This window comes from Dicentrarchus labrax, unplaced genomic scaffold, assembly GCF_905237075.1.
Source record: "Dicentrarchus labrax unplaced genomic scaffold, dlabrax2021, whole genome shotgun sequence".
Taxonomy (NCBI): Eukaryota; Metazoa; Chordata; class Actinopteri; family Moronidae; genus Dicentrarchus; species Dicentrarchus labrax.
Genome location: NW_026136704.1, coordinates 6,894,688 through 6,914,825, shown reverse-complemented (window position 1 = coordinate 6,914,825; position 20,138 = coordinate 6,894,688). Strand labels below are relative to the sequence as shown.

At 39.5% G+C, this 20,138-nt stretch overlaps 1 protein-coding gene across 23 annotated transcripts in view; it reads left to right on the top strand.

Moving 5' to 3' along the window:
• Window positions 1–20,138, top strand: part of phldb1b (pleckstrin homology-like domain, family B, member 1b) — a 127,829-nt gene that overhangs the window by 54,600 nt on the left and 53,091 nt on the right. For all 23 annotated transcript variants that reach the window (XM_051399197.1, XM_051399203.1, XM_051399210.1 and 20 more), the window contains one exon: window positions 15,098–15,223. In XM_051399197.1, the coding sequence (XP_051255157.1) occupies window positions 15,098–15,223 (126 nt within the window). The remainder of the gene's footprint in view (window positions 1–15,097; window positions 15,224–20,138) is intronic.

Genomic DNA, 20,138 nt, shown 5'->3' with positions numbered 1-20,138 from the left:
AAGTACAGGGGATGGTTTGTTGTGGTCTCATTTCGCTTGCTTAACTCTTAATAAAGAACCATTCTTGAATAAGCAGCTTAAGCTTAAGAAATCTTAAGTGACACTAGCTTTACTTACTTTTACTTAGCTTACAAGTTTTGTATTCCTGATTCTTGCGTGATCTTGCGAACCCCAGTTGCCTCACAAAGTTAGCTGTTTCTGCCACATGACACAGACCGAATTATTACCTGTACTGAACTGTATGATTGTTTCTCATCCATGTTTGTTGACATATTTTGTAGCCCTGCAGTATTTCGCTCTCTATTTTTCCAGCTCTGGCACAGGGGATTATGTTCAGATTCCTACCTACAAAGCTCTGATTGGCTCAGTTGTTTTCCAGCCAGAGAAAATGGCCGTCAGTGAGTGCAACACCAGACCGGTTTGAATCCCTGAACAAAACAGAGCTATGGCCTGCTGGCAGCTTTCAACTCTTTAAAGGTCCAGTGTGTAACATTTAGGAGGATCTATTGGGATAAAAGGAATATAATATTCATAGGTATGTTTTCATTAGTTTATAATCACCTGGAAATAAGTGTAAATAAACCAAACACTGGTCTAGGTAAGGCCTAAGTTTCGTTACCGTAGTTTCTCCTTCGGACTTGGTTGAGGCAAATTGGTTTGAGCTGGTTGTTCTGTAACTTCACTGATAAATACCACTAAATCCTACACACTGGTTCTTTAAGAAATGGAAATATCAAATAGCATAGTTAGCACCAATTTCTCCAACAAAACAGATTCAAGCGATAGCCCTTCGCTGTCCAGAGCCCTCAAAATCTGGTGGATTTTTCCTGGAACAACTCCTCCGGATGGTACGCGTACATTTTGATGCAGTTCATGATTGTGGTTAGTTTGGAATCAACAGGACTAATTAGTTAGGCATGACTGGTTATAACCACTAGAACAGAAAGTAGAAAGAGCACCACTAACAGAAGCTTCATCAGAGAAAAATCCAATAAGAAGGACTTCACAGTGCTGGGTTCAGTGCTCGGATACCAATATTCTTCCCATTTCTTTCCTGCCTGCCTGTCCTTTTTGCTCTGGTGCGTGGATGACAGGGGTCTTGTGAACAGGAGACATGAGATGAAATATGTTTTCACAGATTCTGACAGGCAGGCTGGTGCAGAGGAAATAACATGTGACAGCCGTCATGAAGCCACAGCCATGACATGCTGCTCAACAGAGCCACTGTTATTCGCATATATTTCTGTAATGGAATTCATTGTCATATCCTGATGAGTGTAAGAAACTGCCCTCCTGATGGTGCATGAACTCACTCTGGTAGTATGTGAAGCGTTCTCGCTCTGACCACCTCTGGTTCCTCTGATCTAATCTTCTGGGAAATGTACTTGAGGCTAAGCCGACACACTGGAAAGATTTAATGTGGTCGTACCAGAGTGTAGGAAAAAAAAACACAGAGATGTTATTAGAGAAATGATGGAATATTTGGTCCACGGACACATTTCAGATAGGTTGAACAGACCCACTTCTCCTTTTAATGCCACAGTAGCCCTGAGGCATGATTTAGCATTAACACTGATTGGCCTGAGTGGTCCCAAAGGAATACTTACAACGGTTAACAATGATCATTCTTGTCGGCTCTGGTATTAGATAAATAGGTTTAATAGATGCTCCCTGATTTACAGCAAGATCCCATATATTTCACTTTTCATGATTTTTCTGACCAGTGACACAGGTTTAGCAAATTCTCTGTAGTTGAAAGAGAAGACTTAAATCTCACCTGCAGAAGAGTCACATATTCAGCTGACAATGGCTGCTTATTTAATTAAAATAAGGTGAACCTGCTGAGAGGAGGCTTCCAGTTTAAATGGACCAAACTGAATTGATTAGATGGATTGATTGGAGGGGAGCCAATCAGGAGGTCTGAAAGGTCTACACTGGCGCGAAACCAACTGTCGGTGCTGATACCACAGTGCCAGATACCTTTTTAAAAATGACCTTACTTTGGAAAGTAAGAGCGTTCTCCAGTGCGTCAGTGAATAATAAGCCTGTAACTTTGCTTAAATAAAATACAGTTATCAGTTCTAAAATAATACAATGTAAATTCACAAAATGATCATTTAAAAGTAGTTAATTTTTGATATCTTAAAAAAGAGAAGTGAAGAAGGTCCCAGATTCAGCCCTAGTTGTGATGCGAGTTCATCTTTAATGCTGATGACAACTAATTTATCCCCAACAAATTGATAATCAATTTGTTTATTAGTAATTTATCAAGCAAAAATGGCCAACATTTGCTGGTTCAAATGTCACACTTTACTATTTGTTTCAGTTATATATCCCTGTAGGGGTATATTGGTATTATTGATTGATTATTCAGCAGCCAATTAATTCATTTTTTGGTGTATATTGGTATTATTGATTGATTATTCAGCAGCCAATTAATTCATTTTTTGGTGTATAAAATGTTAGAAGATATAATATCCTGGAGACCCAATGCATTGTATTTAAATTGCTAGTTTTGGCCAACAAGCAAGCCACGACCCAAAGACTCTTTTTAGTACAAAAGACAGAGAAAAACCTCGATCATTTAATTTGAGAAGCTATGATCAGATCATTTTTGGCCTTTTGGCTTAAAAAATTACAAATTATTATCTGTCAATCAACTAAGCGAATTATCAATAAATACTTTAAGCTTTACATTATTGCAGATTGAATGTCTTTAGGTTTTGGACTGCTGGTCGGACAAAACAAGCAGTTTGAATGGCAGCTTTGTGCTCTGGGGAATTATCATTTTCACTACCATTTTATAGACTAAACAATAATTGATAATTTGAAAGAATGAAAGTAATCATTAGTTGCAGCCCTATACGTTGTATTTTGCCTGTAAAAATGGGTTGAAATTGAAACAAAAGCAAATTATAAATTACATTATATATATATATATATATTGTGTATAGTGTACAAAAATAGGTTTTATAGCGCATGTTTAAGGCTCAAATGTTGCCATATTTGATACAGAAGAAGTGTGTGTTTTTTATTTTTCTGACTGACAAGTCCTATATATAGATTTTCACCTTGGCTCAATCTGTACAATCCTTGTTTGCATTACAGTATGTTCTCTATAATCCACTTAGCTCTCCCTGCAGTTTTATTAGAGAATGGGGTTATAGTGTCCTTATGTGGCAGAAGTGATTATCCTTATGTGTTCTCCTTACTCCTGAAGGTGTGCCATATGGACCGCTATATGCAGGTAAAAGGCATGACAATATGACGTAATGAATGATAGCCCTCAAATACTTTAATGTAGAACTTTTTAAAGCATCTTCCTGATTCATATTTGCCTGTTTCTCGGTTAAAGTGGAGCACAGTGCGGGGCTGGAAGATGCTGTTCTTGCAGTAATACTCAGAGTGCACTCACTGTGATGAAGGCAGTGATTAGACCAATCGTTCCCGCAGTGTTAAGGGGGAGAAATTGTTCTCTCTCACACCGGTCAGGGAATCAATCCAACTGATTAACTGGGAGGGGGTTCTCAGCACAGCACATGCACACACCTCTTCTCGTTGGAGCCAATCCCTCTCACCAACATTGCCTGTCCTTTCCAATATGACTTCATTGTAATTACCAAAATGGCAACGTGTCATATTTTCCTGTTGGAAAGCGTTTGAAGCACAGCCACTGATTAAACAGATCTCAGGTTCTACTGCTGCTGGTTTCGCTGAGGTCAGCCTTGGAAAAAACTGATCCCGAACCACTGGTTCTTGGAAGAATCCTGACATGCTTATCCCAGGTCAGAGGGTTCTTATGAAGACAGAGAAGAAGAGATACTGTTGTGCGCTGCTAATAGTTTCCTGCTGCACATGAAACCAGGCAGCACTGATCCAAATCACAGCTAATGAACTGTTGGTGATTGATTGCTAGAAGTGAATGAGGTTTGTTATTTTAAGGAATGGGATCCAATCCAGTACTGTGGTGCTGGTTTTAAAAGGAGTCCATCCCCGCTGTAAGGTTGGAGATATGCAACTTCCTTCAAGATACGTTTATAAAGCGAAGAATATGTAAGCTATTTACAGTCACAACCTTCACCGAAAGTATATTGAATAGTGGCTCCCTTATAAAGTGAAACCCTTTAAATATGTGCAGTACAGCCATTGTTTCCTGATGAAGCACATTACACCTGTCTGTTAATAAACGACAGGAATTTAACCCAAAATAAGTTAAGCCACGCTGTTTGTTAGTCTCTGGAGTGGCATTTAAAGTCCCTGTAAAACTCTATTTTTAGAGCATCAGCCTCTTTATGTAAAAGGATTATTCCACCAATTTCACACACCAACATCTGTTTACTCATCATGGGGAGTACTACTCAGCCTTTAAAAACCGATGTATAATGTCTTCTGGAGCGTGGATGTATTAAGGGAGAACTGGATACAGGTTTGAAGGCGGGGCTCCATTAATTTCTATTAAAGCTGCTCAGTGGCGCGTGAAGCCAAAAAAGTTTGACTTCTTGGTGTGAAATTACCCACATTGTGGAGCCCATACAGAGGAAGCTCCTAGAGCTTTGATTCCCCGCCCGAACACCCGGCGGGTTGTGTCCCAAAACTGCTGCCCTAGGTCAGGCTTGGGCTCGGACAGAAGTAGATTAAGAAATATATATATTTAATATTTTATTAATAATTCATGCTGTCATACTGTAATTAATGAATAATTTGCACTATATTATATGCACAATGTAGGAAATTCAAGTTTGGGTCACACCCAAAACAGCTTCCATGGTTCTGGCTCACACTGAATTATTTTGGGCTCAGGTTGGGTTGGGCATAGTTTTTTGGGCGTGATCTAAGGTCTTTCCGAAGCAGGAGAGTCTGATTCACAGTGCTATTGAGTTGCATTGTGGGAACTGTAGGATCTTACGTTTTTGGAACTCGACTACCAACTAAAAGTCAGGACAGTTCTTTTTAAAATCTGTCTTTTTTGACTCCTCAAACTCATCAAGTGCATTATTGAATCACTGGAGTGGCCCTTTAAATTCTCCTGTGAAGGGATAATTTAAACCTGTAAACTGGATCTAACATGGGGAGAGAAATACAGTTTGAAGTAATTGGACAGGCAGTTTTAGCTGTCATGGGTGTATTAGTTGGAATTTGTATTTATGCCTCATAGCTCAGCATGTGGCAACCATGAAATAGAAAACAGCTGCTGTCCAAACAATAAAAAGTAATGGGACTTTAGTGTAAAACAAATTTTCTTGATTCTTTTACATTTATCGAAAAATAGTTGCCACATACTGCCATGGAAAATGAATGTTTCATTTCATTGGAGCTTTAAAACAGCTTGATGAATGTTTCCAATAATGCAGTCAAGATGTTTGCTATGTAAGAGCAGGAGTTTTCATGGGGCTGTCAACAGAGGCAACAACAACAGGAAGCACAAATACTGTGTGAATAACACATGGTATGAATGTGTTGCTTTTATTAGACAAACTGCGAATCTATTGTCATGTTATTTGTCAAATGATAAGATAAGTTACTGTAGGAAAGTTTTTGTTGCTTGTGAGCTCTGAAAAAAACATTTGAGTTGTCATTAAAACTTATCAAATTATTTTTTTTCCACTATTCAATATAGTTCAATAAATTCAATAAATGAAATGTGTAATGTGAAAGTAGTCACTCATAGGCCTGTCACCATCAATACTTTTTCTGGACGATATATTGTCCCAGAAATAATACATTCTGATAAACAATATTACTGTCATTTAAAGCCATTTTATGCCACTGATATAATGATAACCATTCTAATATAAGCACACCCTTTCAAAGATTCAAAAAAATATTAAAATATTCTTGATAAATAAAACATAAATAAATCCATGCATCCAAAACAATTAATACAATTGACTCTGGGGCTCTGTTAACAAAAAATGCACTTAAATAGAGTCATTCATTCTTTAACAGGCAATATACATTTTAGTAATGGTAGGGAAAACACGAGAATGCAGTTCAATTGAGCTTTTAAGTTTCTCTCAAATCTTTCCACCATTTTGGTTCATTCTCTTGGCTCTCATTAACCTAGCTGTAGCTGGCAGCTGTTTTCAGTGAAAAAGCTCTGTATGCAAAGTTAGCGTCTAGCTTGTGAGTGTTTAGCAGCTTAAGAGCCAGATATTTCCCACAGGGCTGGTGGAGACCAAAACACAGCTAAAGGTTTAAACACGTTAGCCACAACTTTTGTACAATGATTGTGTTTTCAGCTCGTTCTTCTGCCCCCAAGTCGCCAAAAAAACCAATGCTGCTTTAACTAATGTTGGAGAAATACAGAAAAACCCCAAGATCCATGTATTTTTCATCATAATGATGGAGAAGGCATGTGCTTTCAGTAAATCTGAGACCAAAACTGTCTGCATTAAAAAAGTTGAATAGAAACTGCTTAAAGATGCAGATCTTAATCTGCAACCCATTCAGTAGTACTCAAACATAATCAAACCCAGAGCTTTCAGCATTTGTCCTTCATTTACCCTGAAGTAGCTTGCTTGTATTCCCCCACTGAAATAAAGGTTCAGACTAGCTGCTAGTTTTGAAACTTAATTTCAAAATGTCAAAGCGACCACCCCCCCTGCTGTGGGGAAAGTTGATCTGCCAGAGAGCTCAACCTCCATCACCCCTGGAGGTCTGCTCCCCTGTCCCCTCAGTCGATTGGCTCCTGTGATGACCGATCACCGTAGAGAACCTGACCTTTGAAGACGAGGCGTCACAAGTTAAAACCAGAGTGCGCCCAGGCCACCTAGGGAGACGTGTGCTTGATATGGTATAGGGAAAGAATGTCTTGGTGTTTTTCTTTTACAGTATTGTACGTCATCACCGCTGCTAACTAGGTGATGTCTGGACAGCTAAGGGTAGATTAACTGACAGTCCTGTTATGTAGCTGTCGGAAAGTTAAAGTACCAAATGTGTTGAGCAACATTCAGACGTGCCAGAAAAATAGTCTCATCCCAAACATCTTTCACTTAAAGCCTTTCCAGTCTAAATAAAGGACTTAGTGGTTTGAGGTGGGGTTCATTTCTCTGCGTGGTTAGGGTTCGGCATCTCTCTGGTCTCATTAACCACCCCCGCCCAGCGGTCTGTTTAATATGAGAACGGCGTGTTTGCAGCAGATCTGTTCAGTGCTGGAGATAAGGTGGGAAAACCCCCATTGTTAGGGTGGAGGCTGGAGACCAGAAACAGACGATGTTTCCATAAACAGACAGTTGAGATAAGCTATTGACAAGCTCTTGTCCTGCCTGCTCCTCTACAAGTTTTATTTGGCAACCTTAAATGTTCACGTTGGAAATGTCCCAGCAGGCCTCCCTTCATACATCGGTCATATCCAGTTTATTGACTTCACACCAAGTGCGCCTATTAAACTACCTTTCATTCCTGTAATTGCAAAATGAAACACTGCAGTTTCTCTGTGTCAACACTGTGTGGGTGCTGTATAATGAAAAATATGTGATTTATGATCCTTACCCTCCCCACCTCCTCCCCGCCGAATATGATACATGGCCCGTTTAGAGCATCTCCATATCCTGAGCCCTTCCAGGGACCTGGATAAATGCTCCATGTCTCACAGGACCATAAATCTACACGTATTTTGTCGAGATCTATTGTCAGACGCTCCCTGAAGTGTCTCCTCGCTGCGGGAGGATCCATCATGATAAGTAGCTGTTGTAATGGCTGAATTGATGAGTGCTAATTGGCATCAAGAGACTGCCAGTAATGGACTTCAACAGCAGCGTTCCAATGAAAGCGTAAACCAGATGGATTGATTAGGCAAATGGCATGCGTTCAACTGCATAACGTATTGATGCTAATGACACTGCTTTGTGATTCAACCGCACATTTTTATTGAAAAAACTCTTTTAAAGGTCAGTTTTATTGTTTACGGCCTGTTCTCCTTGAAAATGTCATGATATTTGAGTTATTGTAATATATGAGTAAAAAGGCAAATATATGAAATATTCAGTGTCATGTTGAGATATATTTTAGGATTGGAGATCATAAGGGAAAGGAAAATGGGAGCAATATGAATGGAATCCCACTATGGTCAGGCAGATGTACTCACCACCCGCTACAGTTTGTTTGAGCTTCACTTTGCAGAATGCTGTCTGTTCAGTTTGATACTAGAAGGATGTTTTCACATTCATCTGCTGAAAGTGGAAAGTTTCTCTGTGCTCATTGAAAATGCCTACAGGCATGATTTGTGACATCATAAATAGTTAGGAGGTCAGTCCTGGTCCAGTATGCAGCTTGTACAGTGTGATGTAGAAACTTGAAGCCACCAGTGCACATCCATTGAGAATGGACTTTACAGTGAAGGAGGAGACATCTTGTGTCCAGCAGCAAAACGTTGCAAATGAACAACATTTGCATATTCAGGAATTGTGGGATTTATAATGAAGCAGAAGGAGGAGATGGCTGGAGGGGATGTTTAAGATTTCAGTCCTGGCTGATCTGTTTTCAATGTGAAGCTACCTTTTTTGCTTATCATTCTGTGAATTCACCCTTTATCCTCATCTTTAACCACTTGTCGATACCTATTGATCTTTGGTTAGTTAGTGTGCACTAATGTATCTTGAATGGGCAGTGTCCAATAAACATCCTGCTATAGACAGACGTGGGTTTTGAGCCTGCAGACACAGATGAAGGGACGTGTATTTAGCGTTTTCACCCACATAAAGTGAATAGAGCACAAAAGTATAATATATATATATAATATAAGTGGGAGATGATATTTGTTTCATTTCACTCAGTCTTGTTTGATGTGGTTTAAATAGAAGGCAGTAAATTGACTTTTGCTTGAATCATAAAATTAAAACTATCGAAGATAAAAGTACATTTTTAATTAGTTTTCTGGGGCATTTTAATATCTTAGTTGAAAGTAGAGTGATGACAGGAAATGAAGGAGAGCGAGACGGGAATGACATTTGCCATGCATGTCCAGCTGGACATGAACCAAGGGAGGCTGCGGTTCATGGTCGGCGCCTTAACCAGTACACGGCCAAATTGAGTTATTAACATTTTAGTGAGGTTTGTCTGGTTTAATGTATTCCAGCAAAATTGTTATTGTTAATATGTGATTTTGTCCCATTTGATGAAAAGGAGAGATTAGGATTGATATTTTACTCAACACACTGTCCAAATAAATGATACCAAGCCAATTGTAATTTAAACCTCACAAAATAATTTATTAAAGTATTTATTTTACATGTGTGAAGAGTTTTGTCTGATATAATGCAGGAAAATGAGACATGCTCAGTGTAGATGTTGTTTTTTAATGTAATTTTGCATGGCTTTACTATAATATAATTTATATAGATACCAGCAAAATGTTCCTATCAAGCACACATTGTCATTTTAGAAGACAGAGTTATATAATTAAATTCAGGCTGTTGTTCCCTGTATGCTACTTGTAAAAACTAAATATATACAGTACGTATATGCAAAAATGATATACAGTGTTTTTATGCAATATTGTTATATTGACTTCAGCAATATTTCCCAGCCCTAGCTTCCAGGCAGCGATAATCTGCATCTAACAACTGCATAGAGCACTCAGAATAAACTGAAATTGGCTACATGTACATCAAAACTGTACAGTCTAATATTACATATTGTTGTTGTCCTGTTAAAACCATTTCCAAAACTTTTCATGAGTCAGACAGTCTTGTTTTCTGATTTGTGACAATATTTTTTTCAATGGGTTTAAAAAAATATATTAATCTTTTTTAATCACCAACAAATGCAGTAAAATCCATTCTGCAGTTACGAAGGTGGGTGGACTTTAGTTTAGTATTTAATGGTTTCTGAATGAGCATGTGTTTGTGTGTGGATACAGTATGCGAGTGCACTCTATTTTGCTGACTTGTCACACACTCATCCCTTTGTGGCCTATGTGCTGTCAGTGACCACACACACACACACACACACACACACACACACACACAGGGCCCATAGGCTCTGCTGAGGTGTGGGGTCAGGCTCCCTCAGGGGCAGCAGAGGACTCAGTCAGTGAGTGAGTGTCAGCTGCCAGCAGCAGTTTGTGCTGAGAGAACAGTGTACAGGAGGAGAAATGTCCTCCCTCATCTGTCAGCCTGCAGCAGCCTCTGCACCACTGGGGCCTGTATGTCCACACAGTAACACCACACTGAACATTACTTTTGGGTGTGATTTCCTCACAGATACTGCAGTGTATGGAGGTTGTTAGCTCCAGTCTCTATGTATCACATGAATGCATCTTCCCAGAGGATGATTCACCACAAATGAATTCTCAGCCAGTGGGAAACTCTGCTAAATGCATTGCATTTGGGAAATAAAAATGTATGGTACCACAACAAGTCTTTTGAAGCTGGTTAAATTTCAGCTTCAATTGGGTGTGTCAATTTTGATGACTGCCCAGAATTCCCCAGTGTATGCAAGCATACATTGAGTACAGTATACTAAAAGTTCAATAAAAAACAAACAGCTAGAAAACTATGAAATTAATTTGAACTAGCTTCTTCACTCATATGAATTTAAAAGGAAGTTGTATTATACTACAAAAGATAATTCCACCATGTGAGGCTGTGCTTCGAATGCTAACAGCAGCAGGCTCACAGTGACAATGCCTACATGCTGATGTTTAGTAGTTATAATGTTTACCATGTTATATGAGTTTAGTCATGTTTGCATGCTAACATGTATTATTGATGTATTATTCAAATTTTAGCACAGAATTATTTTGTATCATGATTTCCATCTCTTTCTAGCAGGTCTTTTATATGCTAACTGCTCATAAGAATGAACTTGCTATGTTTAACGTATGTTTACAATCTTGTTTAACATGCTATTTACTAGGCTGAAATTTTACAGGTTATGGGTTTTTCATTGACAACCACTGGACTATGAATCAATAATACGATCAATTTAGTTCCAATGACAGGCCCATATTGGCACCCACAGTACTTACAGGTACAGTTATTATCCTTCATCATGGTTTTTCCCAAACCCTCTAACAGACACGTTCTTCGTTTGATAGCAGTGCTGAGTAAAAATGACACAGCTGTCACCAAACCCCTCTAGACCTCAGAGAGAGATGAGTTTGTCATGGCTGTGTCAGATACAGGCCGCTTCAAGCTACGTTCTTTTAACCAGCATTTTCGCTGGAAGTCACTGAACTGATCTTCACCGGGGAGATCATGTTAGTGCAAGTCAGACATAGGAGTGTGTGCTGTGAGTCAGGGAGGTGCAGGGAGGAGAGCGCTGCTGGCAAAATTCAGAGGAAACAGGAGCTAGGTGAGGGAGTCGGATGACTGCTGAAGTGGAGAGCATGAAGACACGGTGGCTGAGCTGACGTGGCTCTGCAGACCACAGTATTAACATCCTGATGACTGCTTTCAGATGTCCTATTCAGCATCTTTTTGTTTTCCCCTTGCATGACCAGACCGATGGTGCACTCATTTTCCAAATATCGACAGAAACAATTTTAGCTGTGGAAAATACCGACCAAAATTATGTTGAGGATGGTGTCGTAACCACTGAAGGAAACGCTGATGGAAATTTAAAACGCTGGTCTCTTCGCTCCCCGTGCAGGAACTGATGGTGAAAAAGAAATACTAACGCAAATAAGCAAAGTGCTGCATTTGGATCGCTCGTGTAGGCATGTGGCATTTATTGTACCAATATAAAGTATCAGTTTAACTGGTATTTCGCACCACCACTGTACTAGTCAGCAATTCTTCACAAGCTGATGAAGTCTAAGTAACTGTGCAGAATACACAACTGTGTGCTCAGAATGTGCAAATTGTAAATTTGGTTGAATACAGAAGAGTATAAATGTCTATAAAACACCAAAAATGACTTTTCTTTTGTTTAAGGGACGACTTCTTCCAAAATCAGTTTTCACAATGGGATTTAATTCTGGAAACCTCTGATCAAATATGTAATACCATTTAGTTAGGCTTCTGATCATATGGAGATGTGCTCAGTAGTAGAGCCACACTAGTTTTATTGGTGGCCAGGCTGAGACCTGTATTCATGTTTAGACAGAAAAAAAAGTGTGCAGCGCTCAGGGCTTTGTAGTCACTATTTCTGGTCTTTTATTTACTCACTCACACAACAGCAACTGTTGGTTACAGTATCAGCTACTGCACCACCATGGTTGTCACCTTAAAGTCAGAAGGTCCAGATTTTAAATCCACCTGCTGGCTGAGACATTTCTCTTTGTATGTCCTCCCTATGTGTGGATGGGTTTCCTCTGGGGGCTTGAATCTTCTCCACAGTCCAAAGACATACGTTTTACATTAAGTGACCACTGTAAAGTGTGCGTATGGTGAGCGTGAATGGGTGTCTGTCTGAATGTGTTAGCCCTGTGATATATCCTTCCTCTCACCCAGTGTCAGCAGGGCTAGGCTCAACGCCTGCACAGGATAAAGGACACACTTTGTTTTGTGTTAATTAAATTGTAGCACTATATGCAGGCCAATAAATACATTTTCTTTCATATAACACCACTTGACAAACCACCTATTTCCCATCTTTGTTGCTCAGAACAGCTCACGATGTAATCAGATGGTTTGTTCCCAGGCTGTCAGTGTGTGTCTGCCCAAAATAAAAGGGCATCTGGCTTTGTTGTACATCACTGCAGCCTGTTGTGTAATGGAGAAGGTTCTGTCTTTACCTTGGGCCTCGTGTTCTCCGCTGACGACAGGCAGGGATCTTATCTGTGCCCGGGCCGGAAACCTTTCCCTCGTAACCGCGGTAGAACAATGGTGCTATATTGAGAAAGCAATAAACATGAGATTGCTTATCTGTTATCGAGCTCGTGGCACATGAAGGGGCTGAATTAGTTATGTGCATTATGTGCTTTGACATTTCAAACCAGGATGATAAGTGGATGTGATTGATAGTTCCATAGAGACCGAGTGTTTGTTGGGTCTGAGTTGTGTCATTAAGTGTATACAGATCAGTATGAGGATCAGCACTGTAGTAATATTCCTCCTGCTGCTTCACATTAGAGACACCTTCAACCAAAAACAACATTAGCAGGTTATTTTTATTTTTTATTCTTGATCAGCACAATCAATACATGGACAATTTTGCTTGGAATAATAGTGAATCATGGGAAGATTTTTGATTTTCTGTCAAACATATGCAAATTCTCTATTAGGGCTGCACAATTAATTTCAATATGACCAAGTGCAATATCCAAATCACAGAAGCTGCAGTTTTTGTACGGTAAAATGTGTGACAGCATTATAATAAAGACGTCACATCAAGATTGAATTGTTTTTTCAGTGAAAATGAAAATTATGATGGAAAATGATCATTCCCACTAATCATGAATCATATGGAACCAAACATTGTTCTTTAGCTGCTAAATGCTAAATGCCTCCTGCGGCTATAAACAAAGCTGATGAGCGTGGTGAGAGGAAACCAAACCATTAAGTTGTGGGGGAGCCGAAGGACACTAAAAACTCTCCGTAGAGAAGAGGGGAACTGCAGGGTTGGGTGGTCACATAATCCCTTGATCCATTGTCATAAAAATATGGATTAGTGCATCTTAAGAGTTCCAGGAGGATAAGCCTGACAGTGCTGAGACGATAGCAGTCAGATCACCATGCACCTGTAAACCTAAAATGAGTTCTAGGCTGTATTTACCATAGCTAAACAACATCTAACAAGTTGAATATCCTTTTACATAAAAGATTCAGTCTGTCATCATCACTTTGTTCACTGTGGGCTTAAATAACTACTGAAACAGCTTTTTTTAATAGTGTCTTATCTCCTTAATTGGATGTGTTTCCTGCAGAAGCAGGATGTCAGGGCGAGGCACATCAGATAGTTCAACTGTGTAAACCAATGGGATTTCATGTAGCGAGAATAGACAGACTTATTTGATGTTGGGGGTATTTTACTAATTAAAATTGAATTTACACTTCTGATGCAACCTTCTGCTTCCCAGAGAGGAAAACAAATATCTCGACCCTAACCCTTTTAAATGTAAACACAAATATGTGTGTGTACGTGCAAATTGTAAATATCTCATTATGGCACAAAGCCTAAACTTTTATGATATTTAAAGAACTTAAAGTTTAAGCCCTTCAAGTGTCATCCATGATCACTTTTACATAGCTACAAGGACCTCTGTGCCCTCATGCTTTGTTTTGTACGTGCCGCTGTGTTGACATGGTGAACACGCTGTTGTCTGAGTCAGCACAGTTTTGCTGGTTCCTGTTTGAGCACTTTACAGCGCTTTCACCCCGATGCTGTCAGAACAGCTCTGACACCTGTTCTTCACCTGACTTACCTCTCTGTGGGGTATTATGACAGTCCTCTGTGTCTCTGTCCAATGTGGATGCTATGAAGAGTCTCACGCTCACAGTTTCTGGGCTAAAGTTGCCCCAGCAACAGCCCATGATGCCCAGTATTGGCTTATATTATGCTATCACATTAACCATTCTTAGTTAGCTAGCTAGCTGGCTAACACATTGGGATCAGGGTTATTTTTTCAGGTTAGAGCAAAATCCCCTCACAACGTCTGTGTATGTCCTGATTCCACTGGTCAACTTAAAGGAATAGTTTGACATTTTGGAAGAATCCAAATATTTGTTTCCTTGAGCTGTTTGAGGAGATTGATACTACTTATTTCCACCAAGCCCCAAGCAAGTGCTTGGTAGGTGGGTTTTTAAAACTTAAGATGAAGCCAGGCTAGTTGGTAACCCCATTTTACATTTTGTATGCTAAGCTAAGCTAAGCTAGGCTAATGGCCTTCTGGTTTAGCTTCATATTTAGCGCACAAACATTAGAGTGGTATCAGTCTTAACATCTCTCAGCACGAAAGTCAATAAGCATATTTCCAAAATGTCAAACTATTCCTTTAATTAATTATGTGTAGTCACCAAATAATCAGCATGTGCCTTGCTAATACTTTAGCATACATACTATATTCTGAGTAATAGTGGGCCACATTTCTTTCAGTCTGAACGGAAATGAACCCATACACTTTGTTACCTCCTTTTAAGCTGTTCTTTTTGTAACTTCCGGTGCGTCCTGTGGTACAAAATGAAAACAAAATGATGTATGTGTTGTTTTCCAGGCTGTATGCTGTGTTTTGGCCAGTCAGCCTTCTTCCGCTTCAACCACCCTGAAGAAGCCTTCAGGATGAAGAGCATGGTACCCCAGGGAGGAAGTGTGTCCGCCAGAGACTACAGACTATGCCCAGGTACTGTATGCTCACATTACTACATTCAGTATACTGTATTTTTATCCTGTTTTCACTCAGCAGTGCTGCCTTAAACATCATGTCAGGCTTTGCTTCTTCCACAAACATGGGCCCAGAGTGAATAAAACACACTGACCTCTTGTCACATGAATAATAAGGCCTAAAAGGACTATTTCCCTGAAGTTCCAGTTTCAGCGTGGCCTGTGTGAATGAATGGGCCAGATTGTTGCAGAGCCCAACAGAGAGGTGGAGCAGCAGGGCAGTGTGTTTTACAGGTGGATATTTGCACAGCAGTAAACCCCCGGCATTTTCCCCTTTTTATAGCCTGGCAAGGGTGGAGGAAGTCTGCTGGGACAGAACAGTATATTCATTTGTTGATATACAATACTGGGCCAATATAGCTTTAATAATGATTGATTGAATGATGATTTTATTGATTATTTATAGTTTTTTCATACATTGGTTCTTGCTTTAAAGACAATACATTTCCAGTACCAGTGCTGTAAGAGCTGTAACCCCACCTAAAGAATGTACTGAGTTAGCTTCCATTACTTTTCCACTCGGATAAAAGAAATATTGCGTGGCAAATGGAAACATCTCATCATTTTTACAAACCCAACATTAGAATTTAACTACAGCAAACAAATGCATCCATTGTCTACTGTGCCTGTTTGCCGCTCTGTTACCAGACTGTTGTTGTCAGTATCAGCCTTTAAAATGCAGTACCCGATGAACCCCGGAGCTTGAATGGTGCCCAGCTGGGACCTGGTGCATGCTGGAGTTTGCACCATGCATGTTTTATGAGCATCTCATTCCTCTGCGTCTCCAGGCAGAGTTTTTTCAGCTGCTTTCTTCCCTGTGTGTGTGTGTGTGTGTGTGTGTGTGTGTGTGTGTGTGTGTGTGTGTGTGTGTGTGTGTGTGTGTGTGTGTGTGTGTGTGTGTGTGTGTGTGTGTTTTTTCCGAGTGCTCATCTTGGCAACTGCAAGTGCATGTGTACCTTTTCTTGTCTGGCTCTACTACCAGGGATCTGTCATAGCATCTTGTTATTTCCCTCCTTTCAGTGTTGACGCTGCCTGCCACTGGGGGATAAGTATAGCACACATGCATGCTGGCTGCCCTGGACTTCCTGATCCAGTAATGAAAGCCTTCCGTTGTTTAGAAACGTACAATTTTCCTCAATTATGCATTCCTGAGTTGCATTTAGATAAAACCTGCTTATACCACTCCCATGATAATCTGTCATATCTGCTTGGAAACTCAAATTAGACTTATCTGTGTAAAACTATCAGAGGCCAGAGCTATTACGGAGGGCAAACCCAGTGAAACACAGTTGACCTACTTTTTTGAAGAATATATCTTGGAAATAATACAATTATATAAATTTACATTCTACACATGCATCAGGGTAGAACCCTCTTGATATACCATATTTTGGTCAGTTTGTTCTGTAACGCGGTTAAACCTTACTTATTGCTCCTTAAAGACCTGGGCCAGGAGTTACAGAAAGAGGAGAATTCCATAAACATATTCCCATGACAGTTGTTCACTGGGCCAAAAATGGTAAAACTCTATGTGTTTTTCACCTTCTGCTGGATTTGGCATTTTTGGGCCCATAGAGCACTTGTTCCTAACCTGGGGGTCAGGACCCTCACTAGGGGTCGCCAAAGCTTCACAGGTGGATGCAAGGCCCTTTTGATTCTAAGGGGTGTAAGAAAACACAGTAGGCTTATATCTCAGAATTCCATTCATTTTTGTGAATAAATCTAAATGAAATTGCTGTTTTTAAAGTTTAGATTATATTTAAAATCTAAACTTCTAAGACCCGAACACAAACTACATTAACACAGCCTTCACTCTCTGGTGAACAGCCTCGTCCTGCACTAGGACAAAGCTCATAGAACAATGGCCAAGCAAAAAGGAAAAGAAAACACTTAATTTGTCAAAAAAGAGTTGCTTATTAAGAAAGTATGATTGTTGAAATTAAAAAAAATACATAACACAGACAGATAATTGTACAAAATGTTCATAAAAATATCAGGAAAACTCATGACTCGTTTTACACAAACTTGCTGCAGTTACTGTGTTCACTGTTTGGGTTCATTGTACAGTTTATCAGCTGTTCTCTGATGTTATTGTTATGCATTGAATATAATATGAAACATCCATAAATATGTCACTTTACTCAATGATGAAAATGAATGAAAGGGCTCCCTTAAGTAAGAAGGTTAGAAACCATTGCCATAGAGTATTCACACTAGAAACCTTCTCTGGCTGAGCCGACTGGCTGCACACACACATGAATGGAACAAAGATAAATTACTAATGCAGGTCTTCAAGTCTTTTTGATTTTTATTGGACATTAGAGCTTGTGTTGTTGGCCCAGCTCTGCTCTTTGTGCCTTGAGCATTACCCTATAAAAATAAAACTCAGTACTCAGTTCCTCCAACACAAATTCTTCCCCTCTGTAATTACAGTATTACCTTCACAAGTACCACAATGTACCAATAAGTCATGGTGTCATTATTAGGGAATGAGAAACTGTCCTCACAATCTGACATGACCTTGGCCTGGAGAGGATGTTCAAATGGAACGGACAGTGGAGGCAGACCAGTGCTTTAACAAAGACCTGATCCCTCACTGGCTTCCCTCCCTCCAACAAAACCATACAGTACATGTTCTATGCCAGGAATTAAAGCTGCATCTCTGCAGAGTGTTTTTCCTCTGCACATTGGACCCTCAGTCAGTGAGCTGCCTTCAATGACTTTAGTTGAAGTGGTGCAAATATGAACAATAAGTATGAGCATTTGTTGCATGGTTTTATTTTGCACCTTGCCTAAATAGAGAGCCTCTAATAAGAAATGATTACATTTTAATGAAATATAATATTAGACTTATTAAGCGTCATTAAAGGTCCAGTGTGTAACATTTAGAAAGCTCTAATGGAATAATATCAAACACATTCACTCTCACAAGTCCCATAATGTGCCTGCTCTGGTACATTTGTACAGAATGTACTTTGAGCGTACAGCGCTGCTGTTTCTTTGAGATCCCAGTCCCATTCACCTGTGTGTTTGTTGTTCTGGCGAGCTTTGCCAGGTCAGTGACAGTCCGCTGACCAGCTGTCTTCAGCCAGCCGTCTTTCAGCTACCAGCTCTTCACTGATTGGACGTTTCCTGTGCCTCTCTGCCAGGGCCAGCAGACTGCTTACTTAAAGTGGCCGACGGCTGGAGTTACAGTATCTTTTTCAGAGACTATTTATAAAGCTCCGGTTCCAGTCTACTGTCTGTCATCCCTGCAGCCTCCCTCCCTGGGTTTCCCCTCCGGTCCCGTCCTGCATCCAGCCACCGTCCTTCTGCGCTTTAGCCTCGCTTTCCAATAAAAGGCCTTTATCTTCCTGTGATTTGGCTGCTGTGTCTGTCCCTGGCTGCTTGACAGTCTGCAGAAAGCAGAGCTAAAGGCAGGCCTGAATGCCTGTGATGCAGCTGCTTGTTATTGTGGTTGCAGTATGGCACCACCACATGTTGAATCTCTGATGTTCCGATGGTTTTATTTCTTTTTATTATGCAATGAAAACAAATGTCCATCAATAAAATAGAACTGGAACATTTTTGGACAACAAAGAAGGAATGTTTTTGCCATTCTGCACATCTTTCCTGCCCCTAACTTTCCTTTTCCAAACCAGTTAAAACCCACATAAGGGAAAATCATTTTCTTCCTTTAATATTTCACCATATTGGATCAATGAGGACTCTGGTCTGTATTTTATCTGTAAAATTTCCGCCAGAAAGCATAACAAACAAACTTATTATTATTATTATTATTATTATTATTATTATTATTATTATTATTATCAATATGCAGAGTCAAATTTAAGTAGACATAAATAGAGGTTTTAAATAGTGGTCGAATCTAAATAAGCACATCTACTCAACTAATTTAATTTACTTTACTTGACTATTCCATTTCATGCTACTTTATACTTCTACCCAACACTACAGTTCAGAGGTAAATATTGTACTGTTTACTCCATATAAATACTTTAAATACGATGCAGTGCTACTGATTCAACTGCACAGTAAATAACAGTATATAAAATATTTCAAAATGAGCTCCAAGTTACTGCTTACACACACATAATAATCCAATAATGTATTATGGTATAACACTCACAGGGCTAACATTTGGCTTTATGAATACTTTTACTTTTGCTTCACTTTACTTTAGATACTTCTCAGTAGATTTAGCAAATTATACTTTTTTACTTGAGGTTTTTTATTTCAGGGTTAGTATTAGTATCAGTATATTTATATTGCAATTCATATTTTATATTGCATTATATTATATATACTTGATCTCTTGCAGACAAGTTCAAAGACGTTTATGTGAGTACAGTATGGTAGCAGCCTCAGTTGTCATTGTTTGTATGCATACTGACAGCTTGAAAATCAGAGTTTATTTAAAGGAATTAACTTCCATCAAATACTATGTTGTTGCTGACAGAACACTAGCTGCCTTCGGACCCTTCAATCATTTTCTCTTCTTGGAAGTTGTTCTTAATGTGTTGCTCTGGTGATCAGATCTTATTATAAAAAGCTACAGTTTGGGCCTGTCATTGCCACTGGATGACAGCAGTGTTTCTCATGCCAGTAAAATATCAGTATAGTGTCAGAAGGGTATTTTGTGAGCGCTTTCTCCACTGTCTCATCTAATAGTGACAAAATCAGTAACAGTGACAGGCCATAAAATCCACTGTTGTGACTCTTTAAAACAGCGCTGTAAATCTCGCAGTAGTTCACACATCACACTGGACAGGAAGAGATGCGTCAAGCTAGCCACCACACGGGAAATAAAACGATTTTACCTTCAAAATAAAATACATTCCTCATTTGAGGAGATTGGCGTTGTTCTTCAGCTC